General features: G+C 35.6%; 1 protein-coding gene across 1 annotated transcript in view; it reads right to left on the reverse strand.

Moving 5' to 3' along the window:
* Positions 1-7,532: 7,532 nt before the first annotated feature.
* LOC123566545 (sorting nexin-2-like) overlaps positions 7,533-26,675 on the reverse strand; it is a 29,062-nt gene continuing 9,919 nt past the window's right edge. Inside the window, exons 8-12 of the mRNA XM_045360750.2 lie at positions 17,134-17,227; positions 14,647-14,852; positions 13,526-13,669; positions 13,052-13,204; positions 7,533-9,628 (exon numbers count right to left, since the gene is read on the reverse strand). Coding sequence (XP_045216685.1) covers positions 9,578-9,628; positions 13,052-13,204; positions 13,526-13,669; positions 14,647-14,852; positions 17,134-17,227 — 648 coding nt within the window. The 3' untranslated portion in view covers positions 7,533-9,577. The remainder of the gene's footprint in view (positions 9,629-13,051; positions 13,205-13,525; positions 13,670-14,646; positions 14,853-17,133; positions 17,228-26,675) is intronic.

The following is a 26,675-nucleotide window of genomic DNA, read 5'->3' on the forward strand; positions in this document are numbered from 1 at the left end:
ATTGGAAAATAAACAGTGTTGATATAGTTGTTAATAGTATTGAGGCCAACTTCAGTTGTGGTAGTATTGACTGGGAAAATTTGTCAGTACATCTCGGTGCTCCACAGATTCAAGAACCAGCTTGTTGGCATTGTTAAAGAACACTATCTAAGCCAGGTTGTTAATTCATCTACTCGTAACGGCATGACCGTAGATTTGCTTTTAACGAATAATCCGAGTCCTGTCCCTAGAGTAAAATACATTCTACATGTTGGCAAGGCGGATCATGATATTGTTTGTATTGAATACGACATTAAATACAAAAGATCAATGCAAACTTCTAGGAAAATCCATCTATCTAAACGTGCAGATATGCCAGGTTTAAAAGAATATCTGGGTAAATATAGAGACCAAGTACTGTCCCGCTCAACCGTGAACTCTGTAGAGGAGTTATGGAATGAATTTAAGACTGAGGTGTTGACAGAAATCGATAAGTTTATACCTTCAAAATGTCCAGGACCCGGGAAGGATACCCATGGATTGATAATAATATAAAAAGTCTGATCAGAAAATGTGATCGTCTCTTTAAGAAAGCACGTAAGAGCAAGGACCCACACATATTTGACAAATTTAAAGAAATGAGATTCCAAGTACAAAAGGTCATAAGGACTACCCATTAAAGATATGTTAATAACATTTTTGGAAGGGGTCACGTTTCCCAAGAAGGTAATAGAAGTAATAATAAAAGACAATGGTATCCTTAAAATAGACAATAAAGACAAGGCTGATATTCTAAATGAACAGTTTTATTCTGCCTTCACTATCGAAAATAACATAGAAATGCCCGACATGGGACCTAGTAAGTACCCATCTATGCCAGACATACATGGGTATTTAAGTTATTGAATAAACTTAACCCAAATAAAGCATCAGGAACAGACGGTATTAATGCCCATATACTTAAGGAGTGTTCTGTTGAACTTGCAGACATATTTCTTTCATCTTTAATCACTCCTTGTGCACAGGTCAAACCCCCAGCGGCTAGTATAATGCCTCAGTAGCTCCTAATGTTAAAAAGGGCGATAAGTACAACCCTATCAATTACAGACCGGTCTCCCTCACATGTATTTCATGTAAGGTCCTTGAGCACATAATTGTTAGCAACTTAATGAAACACGCTTCTATGTCCAATATCTTGTCGAAGTTCCAACATGGTTTCCGTGAAAAAAATGTCTTGTGAGACTCAACTAGTAATATTTGTCCATAATCTAGCCCGTATCTTGAATAGTAGAAAAAACAGGAAACATGTTCAAACTGACATATTATCATGGATTTTGCCAAGGCCTTTGATAAGGTGCCTCATAATAGACTCTTGCACAAGTTACACTTTTATGATATACGGGGTACCACCCTTAAATGGATTGAATCTTGGTTAAACAACAGGTCCCAGGTGGTAGTCCTCGATGGTGTAGAGTCTGACCCATCCCCCGTAGTATCTGGTGTTCTCCAAGGCTCAGTGCTTGGACCTGTGCTATTTCTCTTATTTATTAACGACCTACCTAAAGGTATCAACAGTGCGTCTTTTTGCAGACGACTATATATCCATTTCTACTCAAATTGTCTGATCCTACAAGATGATTGGAACAAACTGCAACAGTGGGAGCAAACTTGGTAAATGAAATTTAATGTGACCAAATGCGAGGTTATGAGAATTTATAGACATATACAGGTTAACATTATTAAACATAATTACCTGCTTAATGGTCAAGTCCTGGAAGCAGTTGACTCTGCTAAGTATCTATGTGTAACTTTCACCAATACTGTGGATTGGCCAAAACACACAGACAATGTGTCTAGCAAGGCCACTAGAACACTGGGTTTCATATGTCGTAACCTTTCCTTTGCCCTACAGGGGACAAGAATTCTGGCATACAAAACTTTAGCCAGGCCCCAAATTGAGTATGCGTCCTCGGTATGGAATCCATACACCCAGCATAATGTGCAGGGGATTGAAAAGGTGCAACGCACTGCGACAAGATGGGCATGTTTGGCGTAGGTCTAGCCACTCGGGTGACACGTTGACTGAATTAGATCTGGATAGTCTAGAGCATAGAAGAGAGGTCTCAAGTCTAATCTTTTTCTATAAAATATGTAATAACCTAGTTTATATTGACAAGGATAGGTACTTGACCCCGATTACAAGTAAGTCACTTAGAACCAGACACATATACCCCTTTCAATACCATAGACCTTCTCCACACACAGACTGTTTCAAGTATTCTTTTTTTCCCTAGGTTAATACCAATCTGGAATGGCCTGTGTGAGTCAACTGTCTCCATTGACACAGTGGACTTCTTTAAGAAGGCCATTATGTCAATGTAATTGTACATAGTTTTAGCAGGCTGCGTCAGCTACCCTTTTTAAACCTGTAAATAGGTTGTCAGGGCGATTTCGGCTTCAAAATTACTTCTTTTATAAATTGTATTATATATGTGTAATTATTTTATCAACTTTTCTGACTGTTTAACTTGCCACCCGCAGGACGTAATGATCAGTCTTGATCGAAGTCATTAACAGAAGAAAGAAAGAAAGAAATTCCTATAAAAGTTGACATCACAGTAATAAATTATGTACTGATATACTCTGAATGTCATAGAAGTGATGTATTATATGCAGTTGCATTATCTTTTGTTCATCATTTTTCAAAGAGTTTGACCAAAGTTATTGCTTTTGTTCATTAGGGTAGTGTATGTTGCGAATATCAAATTTGGAAGGCTTATCTCCGCACTTGAACTCGATGGTTTACATTTGTTTCTGTGGGACTTATCAATTTCGATATCTGTTTTCTAGTCCTCTTCGCCGGACTCTTCAAGACGTTTCTCTGTTGCTCTGTTTTCTGCAAATGTATTGAGTGCATACTACGTATACTCTATTTTTGTTTTTTATATATTCCGTTACATATATCATTTTATGTTTTACATTTCGTGCCTTTTGTTGACATTACGTGTTGTGTTGTGTTGTTGTTTTAGGGAAACCTGAATATTTTTTTTTTGTTCTTGATCAAAGCAACCCAGAATGCAACTGAAGTTTGGTCGCCATTTTTTTTAATAACAATGTTCGTGACTATGAATCAATCCATCCAAAATACATTAAAAAAACCATGGCATCTATGCAAGCTGTTCAAATTCTGAGTCTGTTGCAATATCTTATTCCTTACTGAAATTACTGACCAGAAACAATCTTCTGCTTTTGGTGAAAGTGACTTTGACTTTGAACCCAGTGACAAGAATGTATATAGTCTGTATCGCAGCCTCTAACAAATCTGCCTATGTACGTACTAAGCTTGGTCAAAATATCCCAAAGCTAAAATGGACCTATTCCTTTTGCAAAGAAATACTCTACATAGTAAACATTGTATCAGTACTTAGTGTCATAACTCTGGTTCCTGAAGCAATTTCACTGAAATTAGCAGGACCACATTTCCCAACAACAGCTAACATCATTACCATGTTTAATTGAAATTTTTAAAGCTATGTCTGAGGTATGACTTCGAACGGACAGAAAATGGACTTAAACACGATAGATGTACTATATACAAGAACAAAGGGCCATAGTTCTTGTCTTGCTCAAACAATCAGGGTCACATTCTCCTATAGCAGTTGACATTTCTACCATGTTTTATTGAAATCATTCAAATCATTTCTGCGATTTCTGGACTGACTAAAAACGGAATAAAAACACCATGTGTGTGCGTGTGTGTGCGCGCGCGCATGTGTTTTCTGTGCGTGTATGTGCAAAGGGCCATAAATCTTGTCTTCTTCAAGAGAAATGTAAATGAAACTTGAAGGGCCACATTTCCATATAGCAGTTAACGTATATACCATGTTTTATTAATATCTTCAAACCATATCCGAGATATGACTCAGGACAGACAGAAAATTTAATACAAGCACTAGATATGTATTATACATATAATTACAAAGGGTCATAAACCTTGTGTCTTCTTCAAGCAATCTGACTGAAACTTGCAGGGTCACATTTCCCGATAAAAGTTAACTTATTGAAATCCTTCAAAGTTACCATGTCAGATATACGTCCTCGGACGGACAGAAAATGGAACAAGAGGCTCAGTCGGGCCTAAGTTGTTCACCTGAAGAGGACCTTGAACATCTGACCTTGTTTCTGACCAGGTTGCAGTTCATTAAAAGTTACATGATATTATCGTTTTTTTTTCTCGATTTTGCTGTGGCAGCCCAAAAATGCTTAACCATTAGACCTGTTTAATTTTTCCCCCTATTTTTAGCTCTGGTGTTACCTAAATGGCAGCCAAGTGGAACCATTACCATGATACTACAGACCAAATTTGATGAAGATCCACCAAGAAGTCATTCAAAGGTTTTTCTACTTTTAGTTCTAGTGCCCCCGTTTGAACAAAATTGGGAGAGGTCATTACAATGATGATACAGACCAAGTTTATTGAAGATCCAGCCATCGGTTCATCAATATTTTTCTATTTTTTGTTCTAGCGGCCCCTTAAATGGGTCAGGTGTCCCCATTTGAACAAATTTTGGAGAAGACCATATAATGCCATAGTTTGATGAACATCCATCTAGCAGTACACGAGATGAATTTGTTTAAAGATATTTCTTTTTTTTTAAGTCTAGCAGCCCCAAATGAGGCTAACTGTCCCCATTTGAAACAAGTTTGGAGAGGACATTATAGTGATGCTACAGTCATTTGTCGTTCTAATGGCCCCTAAAAGGGACAAAATGCACTTACAAAATGTATATGCATGAATTTGGGAGAAATTTATTTATTTATTTATTTATATGGGTTTTACGGCGCACCAACACAGTATAGGTTATATGGCGCCAAACACGACTACAAATTTTGGTTTCACGTCTCATTTACATCGAAATAAAAACAGGAGGTATGGAAAAATTTGGGAGAAAACCTTATAATGATACACCATACGTAGTTTGATAAAAATCCATCAAAAAGCTTCATGAGCAGGTGTTTAAAGGTATTTATAATTCTAGTGGTCCCCAAAAAGGAGACGACTGTCCCCATTTGAACAAAGTTTGGAGAGGACCTTTTAATGATGCTCAGAACCAATTTTAATGAAGGTCCATGAAGTGGTTCAAGAGAAGAAGTTGTTAAAATGGTATTTCTAGTTTTAGCTCTAGCAGCCCCTGAAGGGATGACATGTGCCCAGGTTTGAACAAATTTTGGAGTTGACCTTACAATGATGCTACAGACCGAGTTTGAAAAAGATCTATCAATTGGTTCATGGTAAGAAAACGTTTAAATCTTTTTCTACATTTTTAAACTCTGGCAGCCCCAATAAGCGTCCAAGGTGAACTATTTCAACAAACTTGATAGGTGTCAATGCGCTGAACAAAGTTCAGGTGTGGTAATAAAAAGACTACAGATGTAATATAGATAAACATACAAAGGCCCATAATTTTGTATTTTTCAGGCAATCTGACTGAAACTTGGATGGTTGGATTTCCATAGCAGTTTCTACCATGACTTATTTAAATACTTCAAACCATATCACAGATGGACTAGACAAAACAGAAACTTTATCACAATGCCTTTGGCAGAGGAAAAATTGATGTGAGGGAGATAGTTTGTGTGGATGGGGCGGTGGTGGGCGCCACCAAGAATCCATATGGATAGAAGTGTGAGAAATGTAAACAATTATATGATTACAAGTAAGAAGAGCTGTGCTTGACTATTCGATGCCCTTCCGCCTAATACAAGCTTACATACAAAAACTTAAGCAAAAACTTTTTTAAGTTGAAAGTAGAATTGTGTCCATAGGACATCGATGTGAGAGGACATGGATTTCCCCACGTACTGCACAATTTCATATCAAGGTTCTTCACCTATGCAACTTCGAGTCCATCAAGGATTTGAACACACAAAATTTCTTCACTATACCCTATATAATGAATTAACAAAGGGCCATAACATTGGTCGAAATGGTCACAACCCATCCTTTATTGTCATATTCAAATAAGGCAAACAGAGCTCAAATCTGAGCAACTTTGAATCCATTCCTTCAAAAATTGTACGAGGAGATGAACACATCAAATATCTTCACTATGACCTATTTTGTGAAGTTAAAATGGGCCATGTTAGAAAAAAATAGCCATAGAAAAAAGTCCATTATTTATGGTATTTTTTACATCAAGGTCCTTCATCTGAGGAACTTTCAATCATAGCCTTTAGTGTATGAGAAGTTGGACACAATTTTTTTTCTATATTCTACAAAGCAAAACTATGTAAGGGCCATAACTGTGGTAAAATTGTCACAGCAAACATTTCTTCCTTTATAGTAATCTGCACATTAGGCTTGTTCATCTGTGAAAGTTTAAAGCAAATCAGGCTAATAGTGTGGGAGGAGTTGGACACACAAGATTTTGTGGATTATGGACGTACGTATTGATGTACAGACAGCAGCAACATTATATGCCCACACATAAATATGGGGGCTTAAAAAAGGGGCATAGGTTTGCTACAGAGTAAACCGTAGTGATGAAAGTCATCCTCTGATGCTAAAGACGTGCAGAACAAGAAAACATTTAGTCAAATAATTCCAGAGAAAACATGCTTACATGTAAAACTGTCACAAAAGGTCTAAGTTAGAAAGGGCCAGGATGTGTCCATAGAACACAGGTGGCCCCTACACCAGTCATTGTACATGGTTTCATGACTAGGTGAAATATTTTCAAGCATATGCAACTAAAACTTTTAAGCACTTAAAGTATATTTTTCAGGAAGTGAAGCACCCCATCTCTGGCCTAGCTTAGTGAAACCCCCACAGGTCGTAACTCTGGTCTTGCAAAGTGAAATAAAAAAAACTCAAGTGCACAAATTCACACACACAATGTACTAAATATTTGTACATGTTTTTACGTCTCTAGGTGAAATATTTTTAAGATATATGCAACATAAACTTTTAAGCATGTTGTGTGTTTATTTCACTAAGTCAAGGACCATAACTCTGGTCTGGTTGTGTAAATTCCCAGAACATCAGGTACACAACTTCACATGCTGTATAACAACCCCTTAATGTTTTATGACGCAAAGTTGAATACTTTTTGAGAATACATGTGACACAAACTTGTATGGCCCTTATGCATATTATTGACAATCAAGGGCCGTAACTCTGATCTGACCTACAGAAATCCAGAACACAGCTTAACATGCTGAGTAATAATCCTATGTTTCATGACCTTAGGTCAAACACTTCTTGAGATATGTGTGACACAAACTTGTATGCCCTTTAAACATAATTTTAACTAAGTCAAGGGCCGTAACTCTAGTCAGGCTGAGTGATATCTCTAACACAACCCCAGGTACCCAACTTCACATGCTGAATAATATTCCTATAATGTTTAATAATCCTGTGTCAAATACTTTTTCAGAAACAAAACAAATTCGGACGGACATACTAGGGCAACTCTTAAGTGCCCCCCATCCCCCAAATTTTTTTGGAGGAGCACAAAAATGCAGTTGAAGTAAATATATACAGTAAGTTTGAATAATTTTCATTGTTTAATACAAAGATACACATTTCATCATAACAATTAAATCACATTTGATCCCCTTACATTACAAATAGTACTATACATAAAATTCTTTTAATCAATAACATACATGTAATAGTTTCAAATAATCATGTATATGACTATGGACAGACAACACAAAACATAATAAAACAAGGAGATGGATGTCACATTTCTTTAAACAGGTAAACTTGCTTGCATTTGAACACTGTGTAAGTGTAAATAAATGTTTTCTTTAATACAACCAAAGATATACATTATATAAGCATTTAGACACTATGAGAGCCCCTTAAAACACCACTACCGACATAAATTGACTTCTGCATATGTTGTTACTAGCATTTTTCAGGCTTTCAGCATCTGCAAACTGAATTTTTATAGTAATTCCTAAGACAATGTCGGCAGCATTCCCTTACAAATAAAATCCTCTTTCCACTTTGCAATTTTACTAACATTATTTTGTAACAGACTATACTGCAAGAAATAATCATTACACACCTTTAAAAACTGGTTATACAAAATTTGTAACCAAGCAAATTAAAATACTTTGAAATCAACTTTACTCCAAATTAGTTTTAAACTAATAACAAGCATTTAAATATTGTATTCTCATTTTTTTTCTGCAAATATACCTATGGCACTAGAAATTTCAAGATACTCTTGAGTACACCCATTCAACTATGTGACCAGTACTAGTTCTTCCTATAAAAGATGGTATGTTGAAAGAACCAGGCTGTCTATTTGCAAACAGATAGGCTGACTGAGTCAAACATGCCTCTCTGTTCTAGGGGCTTTGTTTAGTTCTATCTGCTCAGATTGCCCTATGGCTGTTCTCGTAAAGGATGAATTTGGCACCCCTGTTGTATGTGAAGTCTTTTGAATGTGTATATCATGAAAAGGGTGTTATATAAATCTGGTAGCTGCTAGTAACACATTGACTACAAAACCAACACATGAGGTAAGGAAAGAGGTACAAGTGCTGAAATGTATTCCTTTATAATTACGAAAAGACAGTTATATGATAGCTGTCACATTAAATAAAACATATTTGTATACAAGATACCATTATAAATACAAACAAAATGCTGAGTCATTTTACGACTATTCATAAACAATGAAATTTGTGACTTATAGACCAGCTACTATGAACCTTGGTTACTGGAAATTTTACTTTATAATATGAAATATTGCACTACAGAAAAACAAAATACTCATATAGAATTCCATCCACACATTTGCAGCTTTATGCAGTGAAACATGTTTCAATGCATTTGTGTACTGCTGCAATTTTATAAATTCTATGCACCATGTACTTATAAAATACAAGTTTTGTTAGTATATTTTGTGCAAATAAAATTATTTTCTTGATGCCAATGCCCACTACATATTTTTGTAATATTCAAATATATTGGGCATTATTAAAACTCTGTAACACTTACTTCCTTCCTGACTTTATTTGATTAAATGGACATTTCTATCGTCAAGAACTAGCTATGTTTCAAAAAATAATTTTTCATTCATTAAATTTTGAAGATGAAAGTATAAGATACTGAAATATTTATACACAACTATCCTTTTAAGCAGCATCAAAATATAAATTATAAAACTTACATTTAAAGTATCTGAAATGACTAAGAATTTGTTTTCTGTACAATATTTCAAACCATTTAGAAATAGCCAAAAAATACAGAAATTGTAGAAGAAACTGACATTTACAACAGCAAAAAAATCATAAATTTTCCTTTAAACCAGTCATTTTATTATTCCTCACAACTTTTCAATAGTTCACTTAATTTCATTTTAATTTGTCTTTCAAAAGAAATGTATTAACACATCAATTCTGCAAAACTAGACTTTCAGCTCTTCTGAATTTCCTTAAACGAAGCCTTTTGTATATTTCATAACCTAGAAATGGTGGCTACTAGAAGCAAGAAAGCTCAATAATTTATCACTGCCAGCTGTATGTCAGCACTAGTATAACACGCTAGAATGTAATGAATAATGTATCACACATGTACACATCATGCAATTGCTTTAGCCTCTGGTAAAAATTGCTCCCAATGTTTGATCATCTGAAATTAGAAACAATAAATAACTTTAAATTTACAATGACACATCAAGTATTTTCCTCTTTAGAATTCTAACTGCTGCTCAAATAGTTTCGGCTGAATTCTGCTTGTAAAACTGGATTGTTTTTCTTATAAGCCTCAAAGTTGGCTCGTCCGTTGAATACACCGACTTCCACTTAAATTTGATGCAGCTTCTGGAGTATTAAATACATTACCTGGCAAACATTTGCATTTGATAGTTTTAGATGTTGTAACTCTCTCGCTCCTTTCTTTACAACAAGAGGACCATGATGGTCCTGAATTGCTCACCTGTCCCCACATGACCTAGTTTTGAACTGAGTATGATGTCGTTTTTTCTATTATTTGACACAGTGACCTAGTTTTTGAGCTCATGTGTCCCAGTTTTGAACTTGACCTAGATATCATCGAGATAAAAATTCTGACCAATTTTCAAGTAGATCCATTGAAAAATATGGCCTCTAGAGAGGTCAGAAGGTTTTTCTATTATTTGACCTTATGACCTAGTTTTTGAAGGCACGTGACCCAGTTTCAAACTGGACCTAGATATCATCAAGATGAACATTCAGACCAATTTTCATGAAGATCCATTGAAAAATATGGCCTCTAGAGAGGTCAAAAGGTTTTCCTATTTTTAGACCTACTGACCTAGTTTTTGACCACAGTTGACCCAGTTTCGAATCTGATCTAGATACCATCAAGATGAACATTCAGACCAACTTCCATACAGATCCCATGAAAAATATGGCCTCTGGAGAGGTCAGAAGGTTTTTTTATTATTTGACCTACCGACCTAGTTTTTGATGGCACGTGACCTAGTTTCAAACTTGACCTAGATATCATCAAGGTGAACATTCTGATCAATATTTATGAAGTTCCATTCAAAAGTATGGCCTCTAGAGAGGTCACAAGGTTTTTCTATTTTTAGACCTACTGACCTAGTTTTTGACCACAGTTGACCCAGTTTCAAACTTGAACTAGATATCATCAAGGTGAACATTCAGACCAACTTTCATACAGATCCCATGAAAAATATGACCTCTAGAGAGGTCACAATTTTTTTTATTATTTGACCTACTGACCTAGTTTTTGATGGCATGTGACCCAGTTTCAAATCTGACCTAGATATCATCAAGGTGAACATTCTAACTTTCATGAAGATCCATTGAAAAGTATGGCCTCTAGAGAGGTCACAAGGTTTTTCTATTTTTAGACCTACTGACCTAGTTTTGGACCGCACGTGACCTAGTTTCGAATTTGACCTAGATATCATCAAGAGAACATTCTGACCAACTTTCATAAAGATCCCATGAAAATGTGTACTCAGAGTGGTCACAAGCAAAGTTTTGAAGTTTGAATTGCTATTTTAAATTCAAACAACGATTTTGTTAAACATGAGATTCAATGTGATCTTGGCTGTCACCAATATGATTTTGCAGTTTTCAAATTTAAAGATAGACTAAGATCAAGGTCAAATTTTCATTTCCAACTATCACTTTTGCAGTTCCAAATATAAACTATAAACTTGACATTTAAAGTATCGATAGATAATTTGGTTCGAAATGTGCAATAGGTAATAGGTCAAAACAGAGGTCAAAACTACTTCACAGAAAAAATTTAATTTTCCAAAATTTATACTTACCTAAACAACATTCAAGTAGTTCACTTAAGGTCAATTTCAAGTCCAAGTGTATTTACACACAATCTCATGCTTTCGTGTCTAATTTGAAGCTTGTAATCATACAGAAATGGTGAAGTACATAGAGCAATTAAGTCATAATTTTCATTCACTCGGTATCACACAAAAACTAGATGAATGTTGTCCAATTTACATAGCATGTAGCTCGGAAAATTGTGCAAAGTAGTCACTAGATTCAAAACAATAAATTTTAATTTCAACACATCAAGATGTTTCTTAAATTTAAGCTGTCTTCAAAATGTGAAATTCATGCATGTAAAGGGTCAAAGTTTGGTTCGTACCGTGAACTATCACGTTCCAAATTTGATGGCTTTAGGAGAATTAAATACATTACGGCAAACATTCTTAATAGAGTGTCAACTCTGTCCTTCGTAAAACAAAACCATGATGGGTCCTAATTGACCTACCTGTCCAACATGATAAGTGTGAACTAGTAAATAAATGTCAAAGTTTTTTCTTTATGACACATACCTATGCCAAGTGGTCCCAATTTGAACTGTAGTACATCGAAGTGAAAATTCACCTAGGCCCATGAAACAAGGTCCTCAATAGGTCAAAGGTTTTCATTTTTGACCTAATACCTACTTTTAAATGATAGTTTACGGTATAGATACCAAGATGAATTCAAAATCTTTCTATAAATCTATTGAAAATATGTGCCCCCAGAGAGGCAAAGGTTCCTATATTTGACCCCTAGTTTTTGAACAATTAGGTCGAAGAACCACAAGATGAACATTACAGAAACCAACAGTCCCTATGTTGGCTTGGAGAGTTCAGAAGTTTTTTTATTAGTCTATGTAACCATGTGATGGCACGGGCGACCTATTAATTGACCTAGAGTATCAGGTAATTTGAAAATCTTAGTCATAAAGTAGGCCTCTAGAGGTGTTTACTAATATTCAGCCTACGGCCTAGTTTTTGACCGAGTTTGACAGTTTTCACTTGAAAAAGTCATAATGAACATTCGACCCTCGGGCGGTCCAAAAATTAGACCCTAAGGGAAATTTTTTATTCATATTGACTACTGGACCATTTTGATGGCTCATACCAAGTATCAAATCTAGACCTGGATTATAGGACTGAAGACATTTTCTAACTTCATGAAATTCATGAAATAACCAAGGGGCCTACAATTTCTAAAAAATTGTTGAACCAGTTGATTTCGGGACACCTAGGTACCAATACATCATTCTGACAAATTTGGATCCAAAATTGCCCCAGTAGTTGAGGAGTCATAAGAAAATTTTAACGGACGGACGGACGGACGCTGCGCGAAGGCAAAAGTCGACCCACGGACGCCATTATTTAGATTTGAAAAGGCCCCCATTGATGGGGTTGTCCCATTTTCAGTCCCATTACTACTATGACCTTGGACTTTGACCTACTAATCCCCAAATCAATAGGGGTCATCAACTTCATATGCTCAATTATGCTATTAAGTTTGAAGGTCCTGAGTCAACTGATTCTCAAGTTATTAGGCAGAAACTGTTTTCAAGATTCGGGCCCCAGTGACCTTGACCTTTGACCTACTGAAGGTCCTGGGTCCAGTGGTTCCCGAGTTATTGGATGGAATTTGTTCACTCTAAAGACCGACCAATCTACCAATACGACAAGCAGGTGCAAAGCATTATACCCCCACTTCTTTGAAAGGGGGGCATAAAAATGTTATCCAAGTAAAAACCAGAGCTGTGTACAAATGTCCTGCAAACCTGCTGTTGCTTTTCCATTAAATTTTGAAGGTACTGTATCACACTAGCTTTAAAATCACCAACTCGCAATTTGTCGAATCTGGCCACCTCCTTACGTACTGTCTGTGATATCGTCTCAAAGTCTCTCTGTCCCTTCTCAACTCGTTGTACCCACTGAAAAATATTAACCTATTGTAAATAGAACTGTTTACTTTTTCATAACTGTACTGAACAAAAACTAGTCACTGGCACTCCCTTCAAATAAAAGTCTACCTTCAAACGTTGTTTATTTTTTTATATGGGCTGGAAAATGTGCCCACATTCAAAGCCAGTATCATTAAACCAGTTCTACACTATATTCAAATGAATGCTGATGATCTTGACAAACATGTTTCTGTAGAGATGTATCAGTAAGAACAGATGAGGATAATCTGCCGCCATTTTGATGCGTTGGCATTTTGACATACATCTGTGGGTTAGTTCTTCAATACTTACATCAGTTATTTCTTGTTGTGCCTGGGATATTTTGTCAGTTTTGTGTGCCAACTCAAGTTTAGCTTTAACTTCCCTCTTCTTTGTTAACGTTGCTTCTGCATCCTTCCAGTTCTTGTATGTCTTCACTCTCTCATGTAACACTTCCTGAAATTAGTTTGTGTGACAAAAGTTGAAAATGCCAATTATTCAAAAGAATTTCTGTAAGGTCACTCAGTTAGCCAATCCCAAATTGCATACCAGTATAGCCTTCCTCTCTAAAATTAAATGGCATCTGCTCCACACACACCAGAGGTTGAGGAAGAATGACTTTAGAAATACTGTTTTTGATACTCTAGGCAGCTGACAATTTGCTTCCATAGGAAACAAACTAATAAGCCTCTAGTATGGTGTTCAAAGATTTTGCTCTCCCAAAGTTCTACAAAACACAACACAAGTGGAAATTGCACAAAAAAACCCAGAAGACAACATTTCCTTACAGCAGTTAACATTTCTACAATGTTTTATTCAACTCCTTCAAACCATGTCTATGATTTTAACATGATCTGCAGCAGTAGTAATTGCTGGGAGTTGGGAAAGGTACAGGAAGTGGGGGAAGGAGGTAGAAGCTGGGATATGAGAAATACCAGTCCTAGAAAGGGCACACTAAAAATAACCTGTATGGCTTTCTATCTACATCCTAGATTTTATGAAAACTTCTCCTGTACTTTTAAAGTTATGACAGAATCCACTATTTTACCAAAGTTCATGAAAATATCATTATACTTTTTAAAGTTATGACAGAATCCACTATTTTACCAAAGTTCATGAAAATATCATTTATACTTTATCACTTATCACAGAACCTCACTCTTCTGTCAAATTATTGGACTATTTGCAGCCATAGCAACCAATTTATTTTTCACAACAACAAAATAAAAGGATATCGCCATATGTCAATGTAACCAGTTTCATGAAAAAATATCTTTTAATTTGAGAAATACCTATAAGGGACTAATAAGCAATTTCACTCAGCCATGGTCTGCACTGAGAATTTGCATAAGATCTAAAAGATAGAAATATGACAAATTATCCTCTATAACAATAGCTGAGAAACCCACTGCAATAAAGTGTATGCCATGTACCTTTACAGAGCCTAGAAGTGCTACATAATCCTTGAGTAACTCTGCCATCACATAAAAGTCTTGATCAGATTGTTCTTTATGTAACTGCTCAATCTTTTCTTCTGTTTCTGCCAGTTGTGACAGAGCACGTGATAGTGCAGTATGTTCCTCGGCAGCACCTAACATTGCTGCACTCTTGGCGAAAACAGCCGTAGAAACACTGAGATCTGAAATATCAAATAACTGTCTTCACAAAAAAATCATAAGTAAATAGATATACAATTAAGTTTACTGTTAATTTCATTAACATTTTGGCACCTATGCCTTTTTCAAGATAAATAAGTAAAATGGAAGTTTGATAAGGTCAAAAAGACATCGCATTAAATGGCGGGCTCTTACATGTGATCAATACATAAAATGCATGGTCAACAAAATAATGAAATTAATATAAACAAAATCCGTAATATGTGACCCAAGATTGATATATTTCCCATAGAAAATATATATTTAACAAAAAAACACATAATAGAAAATAACGATATTACTGGTAAGCATCAAACATTGTACACAATTTTGGAATCTTTAACTATTGGATCCAAAAAGTCTCTTAACATGAGCAATTAAAGTCACCAGTATCTCCTGGTATGAAAAGTCATTTATATTATGATCTTGTTCATTATAATGCAAAGCAGCAAATGAAGAATTGGATGAGATTCATCCATTCAGAGACCTTTTGATTAGTTTGGCTGAAATATTGAATATTACATTTTTCACAAAAAGTAAGGAAAATGACTTCTTTAGAAGCTCGGTTTCTTTAAAAATGTACATCAAAAGACTGCGCTGTAATGGTTCTAGTAAAGTTATAACCTTCAATGATAGTAATTACTTCTAACAAGAGCTGTCTCCATAGGATGACATATGCCCCCAATGGCACGTTGAATGAGTAGTTATGGCCGATGTTAGAGTTTAGGACCTTTGACCTACGGAGCTGGGTCTTGCGCACGACACGTCGTCTTACTGTGTCACACATTCATGCCTAGTTATTTTAAAATCCATGCATGAATGACAAAGATATGGACCGGACACGCCCATCAATGCACTATCATGAAAAATGACCTTTAATGTCTAAGTGTGACCTTGACCTTTGAGCTACGGACCTGGGTCTTGTGCGCGACATGTCGTCTTACTGTGGTACACATTCATGCCGAGTTATTTGAAAATCCATCCATGGTTGACAAAGATATGGACCGGACACGCCCATCAATGCACTATCCTTTAACGTCTAAGTGTGACCTTGACCTTTGAGCTACGGACCTGGGTCTTGCGCGCGACACGTCGTCTTACTGTGGTACACATTCATGCCAAGTTATTTGAAAATCCATCCATCGATGACAAAGATATGGACCGGACACGCCCATCAATGCACTATCCTTTAATGTCTAAGTGTGACCTTGACCTTTGAGCTACGGACCTGGGTCTTGCGCACGACACGTCGTCTTACTGTGGTACACATTCATGCCAAGTTATTTGAAAATCCATCCATCGATGACAAAGATATGGACCGGACACGCCCATCAATGCACTATCCTTTAATGTCTAAGTGTGACCTTGACCTTTGAGCTACGGACCTGGGTCTTGCGCACGACACGTCTTCTTACTGTGGTACACATTCATGCCAAGTTATTTGAAAATCCATCCATCGATGACAATGATATGGACTGGACACGCCCATCAATGCAATATCCTTTAATGTCTAAGTGTGACCTTGACCTTTGAGCTACGGACCTGGGTCTTGCGCGCGACATGTCGTCTTACTGTGGTACACATTCATGCCAAGTTATTTGAAAATCCATCCATCGATGACAAAGATATGGACCGGACACGAAAATTGCGGACAGACTGACAGACCGACAGACTGACAGACCGACAGACGGACAGACGGTTCAAAAACTATATGCCTCCCTTCGGGGGCATAAAAATATTCTGACACTTTTATGAAGATCAAATGGAAAGTGTGGCTCTACTCTACAGTGTTTATGATTTGACCTTGTGTCTTAGTATTTGACCTCAAGTAGCCTAGTTTAAATCTGATCTAGACTTCAAAGAGACAAAGACTTTGACAAATATCTGTGACAATCAAGTAGAAAAAAGAAAGAGTTTTTTTTCTATGATCTGACCTAGTGACCAAACTTAAAAAGTCAAGTTACCATGTCTTTAACCTGAGCTATACTTCACAGAGACAAATACTCCAACAAAAAATTGATCTAGTGACATAGTTTTGCAATAGATGATCCAAGTTATAAATTCTTCCCAAACTTTATAGCGAGCAACTTTCTAACAATGTTTCATCATAATTGAGCCAAAATTGTGACCTCTAGCATGTCAAAATACAAAACTGTTGATGACACATGACAGAAGACTGACACAGGGGATCACAATAGTTCACCTTCAGCACTGTGTATTCACCTATGCTTAATACTACACGTTTTTGGTAATTCAACAACCTACCTCTTCTATGGTTAACCAAAGACTCCATTGCACCATGTAATTTTCTTAACTGCTGGTCTAAATTGTCAATTTGTTGATGTTTCTCCTCAAACCACTGAAAATACAAACATTTCCTTAATATTTACGTAATACAATCAATGAAGGACTGTTCCTTTTTGTCCTACTAAAAAGTTTCAAAACTGGTAGATTTCAGGATGTGAGTGGATAAAAGTTCATATATTATAACTACCCTAAGTTTCTGGACCAGTTTGCCTAAAATTTTATTTAAGTCACAGGCATGTTCATTCCAATGTCTACAAGCTTGTTACATGTTATGTAAAGGCAAACAAGAGCTACTTGTAAAACACATGCCACACATGATAGCCAGTAGGATGTAACTGGGTGTGTAAATTTCAGTTTTAAGTATGCTGTGACCTTGACCTTTGACCTCTCATCCAAATAACCAACTGAGTTGTAAAGTGTAATGGACTTAGGCATAAGCATTCTGCAGCTATTGATAAACAAGAGCACCGCCTTGCGGTTGCAGACGCTCATCTGATTTTTTTGTCTCTGTATAATAGAAATATTGTCCAACCTGTGAAAAAAGGGGCCATAATTCTTGCAAAAAGCAAAACTTAACCAATAAATCTGATATTTAATAGGTCCAAAAGGGCCAATAATTCTTGCAAAAAGCAGGATGGAGTTATGTTTTTTGCTGTACAGAGTCAGCTTTTGATGGTGAACAAGTGTTGCAAGTTTTAAAGCAATAGCTTTGATAGTTTAGGAGAAAAGCTGACCTAAACATAAAACTTAACCAAGAAATCTGGTATTTTCTAAGTCCAAAAGGGGCCATAAATCTTGCAAAAAGCAGGATGAAGTTATGTTTTTTGCTGTACATAGTCAGCTATTAATGTTAAACAAGTGTTGCAAGTTTTAAAGCAATAGCTTTGATAGTTTAGGAGAAAAGCTGACCTAAACATAAAACTTAACCAGGCAATGCTGACGCAGACGCAGACGCTGACGACGATCAAGTGATGACAATAACTCATTTTTTTTTTTTAAAAATCAGATAAGCTAAAAATATTCTTAATCTCAAAGTCAATGTGACTTTTAACCTACTGATCCCAAAACCAATACAGGGGATCCAGTGACTAAATACAATCATCTTGTCAAGTCTGACTTCTCTAGGCCAAAGCACTCTCAAGTTGTTGGCCAGAAACTGTTTCTTTATTTAAGGTCAAACTGACTTACTGACATCAAAAACATAAGGAGTCATCCACTGGCCACCTGCAATCATGCTACGACTTTAAACAATCCTAAGCCAAAATCATTATCCGGTCATTGATCAAAAACAACTTTCAATCTGGAGATCACTGTGACCTTGACCTTAGACATACAGATCTTCAAAAGCAGCATGGGTCATCTAGTGACCACACATAGTCATCCTGTAAAGTTACTGCTTAAATGTTTTCTGGTTACTGACTGAAAAATATCTTCAGAATCAAAGTGGTCATCTACTGACTACAGGCAATAGCCCTATTATAGTTTGACCACTACAGGTCAAAGCTGTCTCTAGTTATTGATCAGAAAGTGTCTACTGACAGCTAGATAGACAAACCAACCAACATCTGCTTTTTTCAATAGAAAGATCTGGGAGAAGGGAGGGGTGGGGGAGCAAAAAATATCACCTTATCAGTAACATGTGTATGACAGTTATTGGCCAAATTCTCATCTTTTACTGCTGATAATATTGCTTTTGACTCTCTACTTAAATTCTGAAGTAATGTCACATTTTTACCTTCGTTTGTCGAGTCGGAACTACTATCAAATTATGAATGTTAATATATCAACTTGCAGACCTGTCTAGAGTCATAACTAACACTCCATTTTTTTTTCTTTTGACAAACCTGAACGTAATTCTGCTTTATGCGCATAACAAATATGTTAAGGTTACAGAATGAACTACAAGATTCAAGATGTTTCAATAACATTTCCTGAACTGTAGCCATTAAATCAGACTTAAAAACTAAGCTACACTCAGTGCATTTCATTTCTATTTTGCAACTAAGACATGCTGTTTGTAACATGCAATACACATCAATATAAAGTTATTTGCATTGGACTATAAAATCAAACTGTCTCAAGAATCTGGAGAACCCACAGAAGGATTTCGAAACTACTTTGTGAAGCTAGAGATTGTCAGTTTGATAGGTAATATCACTGTTCTCTCGACAGATCTGTCTTCCTGTACTTTTATAAAAAAAATTTCATTCTCTACAAGTAACTGGCAACTTTCCTTTGTGAAAAAGTGATGGGGTATAAATGAATCTGATCAAATTTCATGTGTAATATACTCTGTGATAGCTTGCTTAAATGTACTCAGAAACAAAATAAAATCTGCAAAATGCTGTAATCATCTCAAACACTGAAGTGTCAACAGACTGGCAGACTGGTGAAGTCTTAGGCAAGGCAACAAATGTAACATGGTGAAGCTGACTGTCCGAAAAATATAACATGATTAGTCAGTAAAAATGCCATTACAGTCAAACTCCTTTCCCTCAAACTCAAACAGCCTTTCAAAATTTGTTTGAGTTATCAATAATTGAAGTAAAAAACAAGATGACAGCGCGCTCGACTATTCGGAGAATTGATTGAAGAATGGGGTCGAAATATTTCCATACATTTTCAGACAAAAGAAAACAAGAGGGCCATGATGGCCCTATATCGCTCACCTGTTTTAATCATTGCACTTGAGGACAAGAAGGTCCACAAAAAAAATATCTTAGTCCAAAGGAGAGGAACAACAAAGGAAAGAAATTTAACCAAAAAGAAAAACAAAATTCTTACAAGGTACAGATATGTCAAAATACACCTAAAAATTGGAGGTACCATCCATGTTGTACCACAGAAAAGTGGTCTCGGTTTTTCCCTACGGCCAATAATAAAAAAGTTACTAAAAATAGGCCATTTATAGTAACGTAAAAGGGAAATAATTCAAACGAAAATTATTGTAAGTTAACAAAAGAAGGATCTGCCAAATAAATCTGTTGACATAAATGAAATTTCAGATCAGTATCTTCATTAGTTATGGAGATATACCCATTTTAATTTGAAATAAAGGGAGGTAATTTGACATAAAATCAGTCCATAGTTATCTACCCTGATTGGCTCAGTCCAACTAATGACAATAATGAAATTTCAAATAAGTCCTGTAAGAACTTACTGATATAAATCCATTTTGACTACAATCAGGGGAGGTAATCAGATATAAAATAATTCTGGAAACTACGATTGGATCTGATTTGTCATGGAAGCCAAGATTTATTGTTGTTGAAGATATTTTGGAAGTTTGTATCAAATAAAACCATAAATGAAGTCTCTATAGGGCTGCAAAAGCCAAAATAGCCAGTTTTGGACATTTAAGGGGCCATAACTCTGGAACCCATGATGGAATCTGGCCAATTTAAGAAAGGAACCAAGATCTTGTGGTGATACAAGTTGTGTGCAAGTTTGGTTAAAATCAAATCATAAATGAAATTGCTATTGTGCAGACAAGGTCAAAATAGCTAATTCTGGCCCTTTCAGGGGCCATAACTCTGGAACCCATTAGGGGATCTGGCCGGTTCAACAAAGGAACTGAGATCTTATGGCAACACGAGTTTTGTGCAAGTTTGATTAAATTCAAATCATAAATGAAGCTGCTATTGTGCAGACAAGGGCAAAATATCTAATTCTGGTCCTTTCAGGGGCCATAACTCTGGAACCCATAATGGAATCTGGCCAGTTCAAGAAAGGAACCAAGATCTTATGGTGATACAAGTTGTGTGCCAGTTTGGTAAAAATCAAATCATAAATAAAGCTGCTATTGTGCAGACAAGGTCAAAATAGCTGATTTTGGCCCTTTAGGGGCCATAACTCTGGAAACCACAATGGGATCTGGCCAGTTCAAGAAAGGAACCGAGATCTTATGGTGATACAAGTTGTGTGCAAGTTTGGTTAAAATAAAATCATAAATGAAACCACTATCGTGCAGACAAGAAATTGTTGACGGACGGACGCACGACGGACGAAAGGTGATCACAGAATCTCACCTTGTCACAGGTGAGCTAAAAATGGATTAAACAAAAACTGTTCTTGTATTTGTGGATTTCGATTAGTCTTGCACTAAATGGCAATGTGTGACCATGATGGCAAATATGTTAAGTTATATGTTAGGCAAAATATGGACTTGTATGAATAATATAATTAATTTCCAAGTCCAAAAGGGTCATAATTCAGTCAAAATAGTTGACAGAGTTATGTACACTTGCCTACAGGTGGAAATCATGTTGAGATACTAGTGTTAAAAGTTTCAAAGCCACAGTTCAAATAGTTTTGATAAAAATTTCAAAGTCCAAAAAGGGCCATAATTCAGCCAATGTACTCTTGCCTACAGATGGAAATCATAATGATAAACAAGTGTTTACAGTTTAAAAGCCATATGTCAAATAGTCTTGACAAAACATGAACATATACAAGAAGCCATATGTCAAATAGTCTTGGCAAAACATGGACATATACGAAAACAGAACCAATTTCCAAGTTCAAAAAGGGCCATAATTCAGCCAAAAAAGATGACAGAGTTATGTACTCTTGCCTATTGACAGAGACTATAATACTGATTACTGAACAAGATATAAAAGTTTCAAAGCCATATGTCAAACACTTTACACAAAATATAAACTGGTACGAAAAACTTAACCAAGATTTCTAAGTCAGAAGGGGCCATAATTCAGCCAAAATGCTTGATGGAGTTATGTACTCTTGCCTACAACTGGACATGGTGATGGTAAACAAGTGTTGAAAGTTTCAAAGCTTTATCTCAAAAACTTTGTCAAAATGTAGACTGATACGAAAAACTTAACCAAGATTTCAAAAAGGGGCAATAATTCAACCAAAATGCTTGATGGAGTTATGAACTCTTGCCTACAACTGGACATGGTAATGGTAAGCAAGTGTTGGAAGTTTCAAAGCTTTATCTCAAAAGACTTTGTCAAAATATGAACTGGTACGAAAAACTTAACCAAGATTTCTAAGTCAAAAGGGGCCATAATTCAATCAAAATGCTTGACAGAGTTATGTACTCTTGCCTTCAACTGGACATGGTGATTGTAAACAAGAGTTGAAAGTTTCAAAGCTTTATCTCAAAAGACTTTGTCAAAATGTGGACTGGTACGAAAAACTTAACCAGGGTGTGATGCCGACGCCGTGGTGAGTAGGATAGCTCTACTTATTCTTCGAATAGTCGAGCTAAAAAAACAATTTACATTGATGACGAGTTTGAACAAAGGGCAGTGTTCAAATTATCTGAGTTCGAGCAAAGGAAGATTGACTCTATAATCATGTCTTAATAAGTCAATTATTCTTAAGAATAGCATTAACAAAGTGAGCAAGGTGTCAACATTTCAACAATGAGACTTGTATCCAACTGCAGCAGTATGGGTGCAATGTGAAGAAAGGTACAACAACTGAAGTATTTTAAATTTAGGTACCAAGTTTTAATTAAAGACAACAGCATATGGTCCTTGCAGTATGCTCCAAGGTCAAAGCTTATAAAGCTGTGCTTGAACATCAGTCTAAAAATTCATAAAATCTGATAGCTTGATTCTTATCTCAATATAACAAGTTCACAGTGTGAAAACTGGTCTAAATACTAAACTTTTACAACTCCGAAGCCTTATTTTATTTATTTTCAAATCAGAACCTAGTCAAAGTACTTAAGTAACATACAGGTAAGGTGAAAAACATAAAACAAACAGCAAGTACTTAACAACACCACAGATAGAATGGACATTCTCTTTAGTAAAGCAACTTCTGTATTCACATAACTCTGGAGTCTTACTCAATATTCTACTTTGTGTTCATTTGTCATTACTATCATAAAGTTTTGAGAGGTATGCATCAGCCAGAATCAAAACAGAGTCATGATGGGTTTTGCATGCGCATGCACACAGGTTTAACTATACATAAAGCTTCTGACTTCTAAGCTCATAAGGAAACAGCATCTTGCAAATTATACTACATGTAGTTTCAACCAAGCTTTAAATTGTAATCACTCGGCAATATTTATTTCACAGTACATTGACAATGCTATTTGTAAATTCATGCAATCTGCTGTAGAAACTATAAAACTGTAAGAAGCTTTAAAGCCAAGGCATCAGTCCATAAATGAAAAGCAGACCAAAATTAAGGGCTTAACAGCTGTGTTAAAACTCTGGAACTACAAAACTAAGATTTAGGTACTACTGAGCAACCAAGATCAGACATTAAAGCCAAACATGAGTCACTTTGAATAAAATCTGTATGAAGACCCACTGAAATCATGAAGCTTGAGATAGGCCCAGACTTCAGAGTTTAGGAAACTATAACAAGAGCTGTCGGATGACAGCGCGCTCGACTATTCGAAGAATTGATTGAAGAATGGGGTCAAAATATTTCCATAGATTTTTAGACTAAACAAAAAAATGGATTAAACAAAAAATGTTCCTGTATTTGTGGATTTCGATTAGTCTTGCACTAAATGGCAATGTGTGACCATGATGGCAAATATGTTAAGTTATATGATAGGCAAAACATGGACTTATATGAAAAATTTAACTAATTACCAAGTCCAAAAAGGGCCATAATTCAGTCAAAATAGTTGACAGAGTTATGTACTCTTGCCTACAGATGGAAATCATGTTGATAAACTAGTGTTAAAAGTTTCAAAGCCACAGTTCAAATAGTTTTGACAAAACGCTGACTTGTAAGAAAAACTGAACAAATTTTAAAGTCCAAAAAGGGCCATAATTCAGTCAAAATAGCTGTCAGAGTTATGTACTCTTGCCTAAAGATGGAAATCATAATGATAAACAAGTGTTTAAAGTTTACAAGCCATATGTCAAATAGTCTTGACAAAACATGGACATATACAAAACAGAACCAATTTCCAAGTTCAGAAAGGGCCATAATTCAGCCAAAAAAGATGAGAGAGTTACGTACTCTTGCCTATTGATAGAGACTATTATACTGAACAAGATATAAAAGTTTCAAAGCCAAATGTCAAACACTTTACACAAAATATAAACTGGTACGAAAAACTTAACCAAGATTTCTAAGTCAAAAGGGGCCATAATTCAGTCAAAATGCTTGATGGAGTTATGTACTCTTGCCTACAACTGGACATTGTGATGGTAAACAAGTGTTGAAAGTTTCAAAGCTTTATCTCAAAAGACTTTGTCAAAATGTGGACTGGTACGAAAAACTTAACCAAGATTTCTAAGTCAAAAAGGGGCCATAATTCAACCAAAATGCTTGATGGAGTTATGTACTCTTGCCTACAACTGGACATGGTGATGGTAAACAAGTGTTGAAAGTTTCAAGGCTTTATCTCAAAAGACTTTGTCAAAATATGAACTGGTACGAAAAACTTAACCAAGATTTCTAAGTCAAAAGGGGCCATAATTCAGTCAAAATGCTTGACAGAGTTATGTACTCTTGCCTACAACTGGACATGGTGATGGTAAACAAGTGTTGAAAGTTTCAAAGCTTTATCTCAAAAGACATTGTCAAAATGTGGACTGGTACGAAAAACTTAACCAGGGTGTGATGCCGACGCCGACGCCGACGCCAACGCCGTGGTGAGTAGGATAGCTCTACTTATTCTTCGAATAGTCGAGCTAAAAATGATAATTTAAAGATGAACAATTTTTTAGGAGCTACAAAATCTCCATAAAGGGTTGACTAGAGAGCTATGTGAATACAGAGAGAGACAACACAAAGAATTACCTGCATGTCATAGTCCCACTGGTCCGAGGCAGAGTGTGGAAGAGTGACGCAAATATATGAGAGAGCATATGCACTGAGCCACTGATGATAATTTTAAATATATCAAATATATCTCATTTCCCTACTTACTCATTTATGATAATTTTAAATATAAATATTAGTATAACCCTTCTTACTTTTTCGACTAAAATGTGGTGTAACTCTTGCATAAATAAAAATATGTAAGATTAAACTTTTATATATTATATTTGGGCTTCTACTGCAAGTCAAATGATTGTTTGCGTATTTCCTACACACATGCATGTTTTATGTACAATACATTTATATAGATCTCTTTCTTCATATAAAATTCACATACTTGTTTTCTCGAGGTGTTTTTTGTTTATGTGCAGGGTGGTATGGGGAGGGGGCGGGTGTTGCAGTGGGGGTATTTTTGTCACCAAACATAATTATTTTTTATAATGCAACTTGTTACCAGTACTTTCCAGATTCTGATGGCGGGGGAACAACACCTGGGTAGAACCACCCACCATCTGGATAGCCATCTAGATATCTTCCTCCAATGAAAGAATTCTACATCTCAAGTAAGGTTAAGAACCCACAGCAGCAAGGGGCATGTGTTTCAAAGCCTGTTCTTAAAGGTGGTCAATCACATTTAATCAACATTTAATGACATTTTTTACTTTTTGTATATTCTGGTAGAGAATTATTTAAGGAACAAAAAGACCGATTACATAGAGTTAGATTCCTATTTGAAATGTATATTTTATTATTTTTATAAAATTTTGTAATTACTCCCCTTTAATATGAAAGTATATAAAAAGCTGGGTATTTCTTTTTATTTCGATACAATGTCTAGTTTTACATTTGCATTCGATAGACATATCAACTATTGAACAATCTGAACCAAAATGCAAGTTTTAAAGCTGTGTGTAGCTTCTGAATTCATTTATTACCAAGATAGGCAAAGGGAGGTAATAATTATTTTTCAAACTTGCGTTTCTAATGAATTCCATCTAAATACATAATTTTTAATGCAAATATTTTACAAATATATTACAATATGTCTAATATTTATACATTTCCTTAGGCAAAGTATGTTCATCAAATTTATACTTATGATAAAATAACTCGATCTAACTCTATCTTGGTAGGGCAACCAGGATAGGAAAATGAAATTTTAAAAATACCTCCAGTGAAAATCTAATTTGTATTAAGTGTTAAGTGAACATAAATGAGTGCAAATGATCAGATGCTAAAGTTTCGAACAAATCCGTTACATGGCCAAAATCTGATTATCCACCTTTAACAGAATTGTGCCCCTTACCCCTTCCCCCACTGGGGAGGTACCAAAAATCATAAAGTACCCTATTTGAAAGTTTTTTCGATTCCCATAGTGAAAGTAGTATCTTAACCACTGTCTCATCAGATTCTTTGTAAGATAAAAATGAAATACAATCAATTTAGTTGTCTAGAAGATATTAAATATCATATTGAAAATATAATCTTCATAAATAAACTTACTCTGAAAGTCGGCAAACAAAAATACACAAAAATGCTTGCTAAAATTTATTTTCAGACATGCAGGTAAAAGTTTGAAGGATAAAGGCAGAAAAACAGAAAAATAGGAAGAAAACAGAGTTACAACATAATAAAGGTAAGAACAGTGTAGGCAGTTTGGTTCTAAACTTCTTAAAATACTTTTTTTCAAATACTTGTTTTTATGTTATAGACTAAAAGAACAAAGGAATGTCTTT

This window comes from Mercenaria mercenaria, chromosome 8 (assembly GCF_021730395.1).
Source record: "Mercenaria mercenaria strain notata chromosome 8, MADL_Memer_1, whole genome shotgun sequence".
Classification (NCBI taxonomy): Eukaryota; Metazoa; Mollusca; class Bivalvia; order Venerida; family Veneridae; genus Mercenaria; species Mercenaria mercenaria.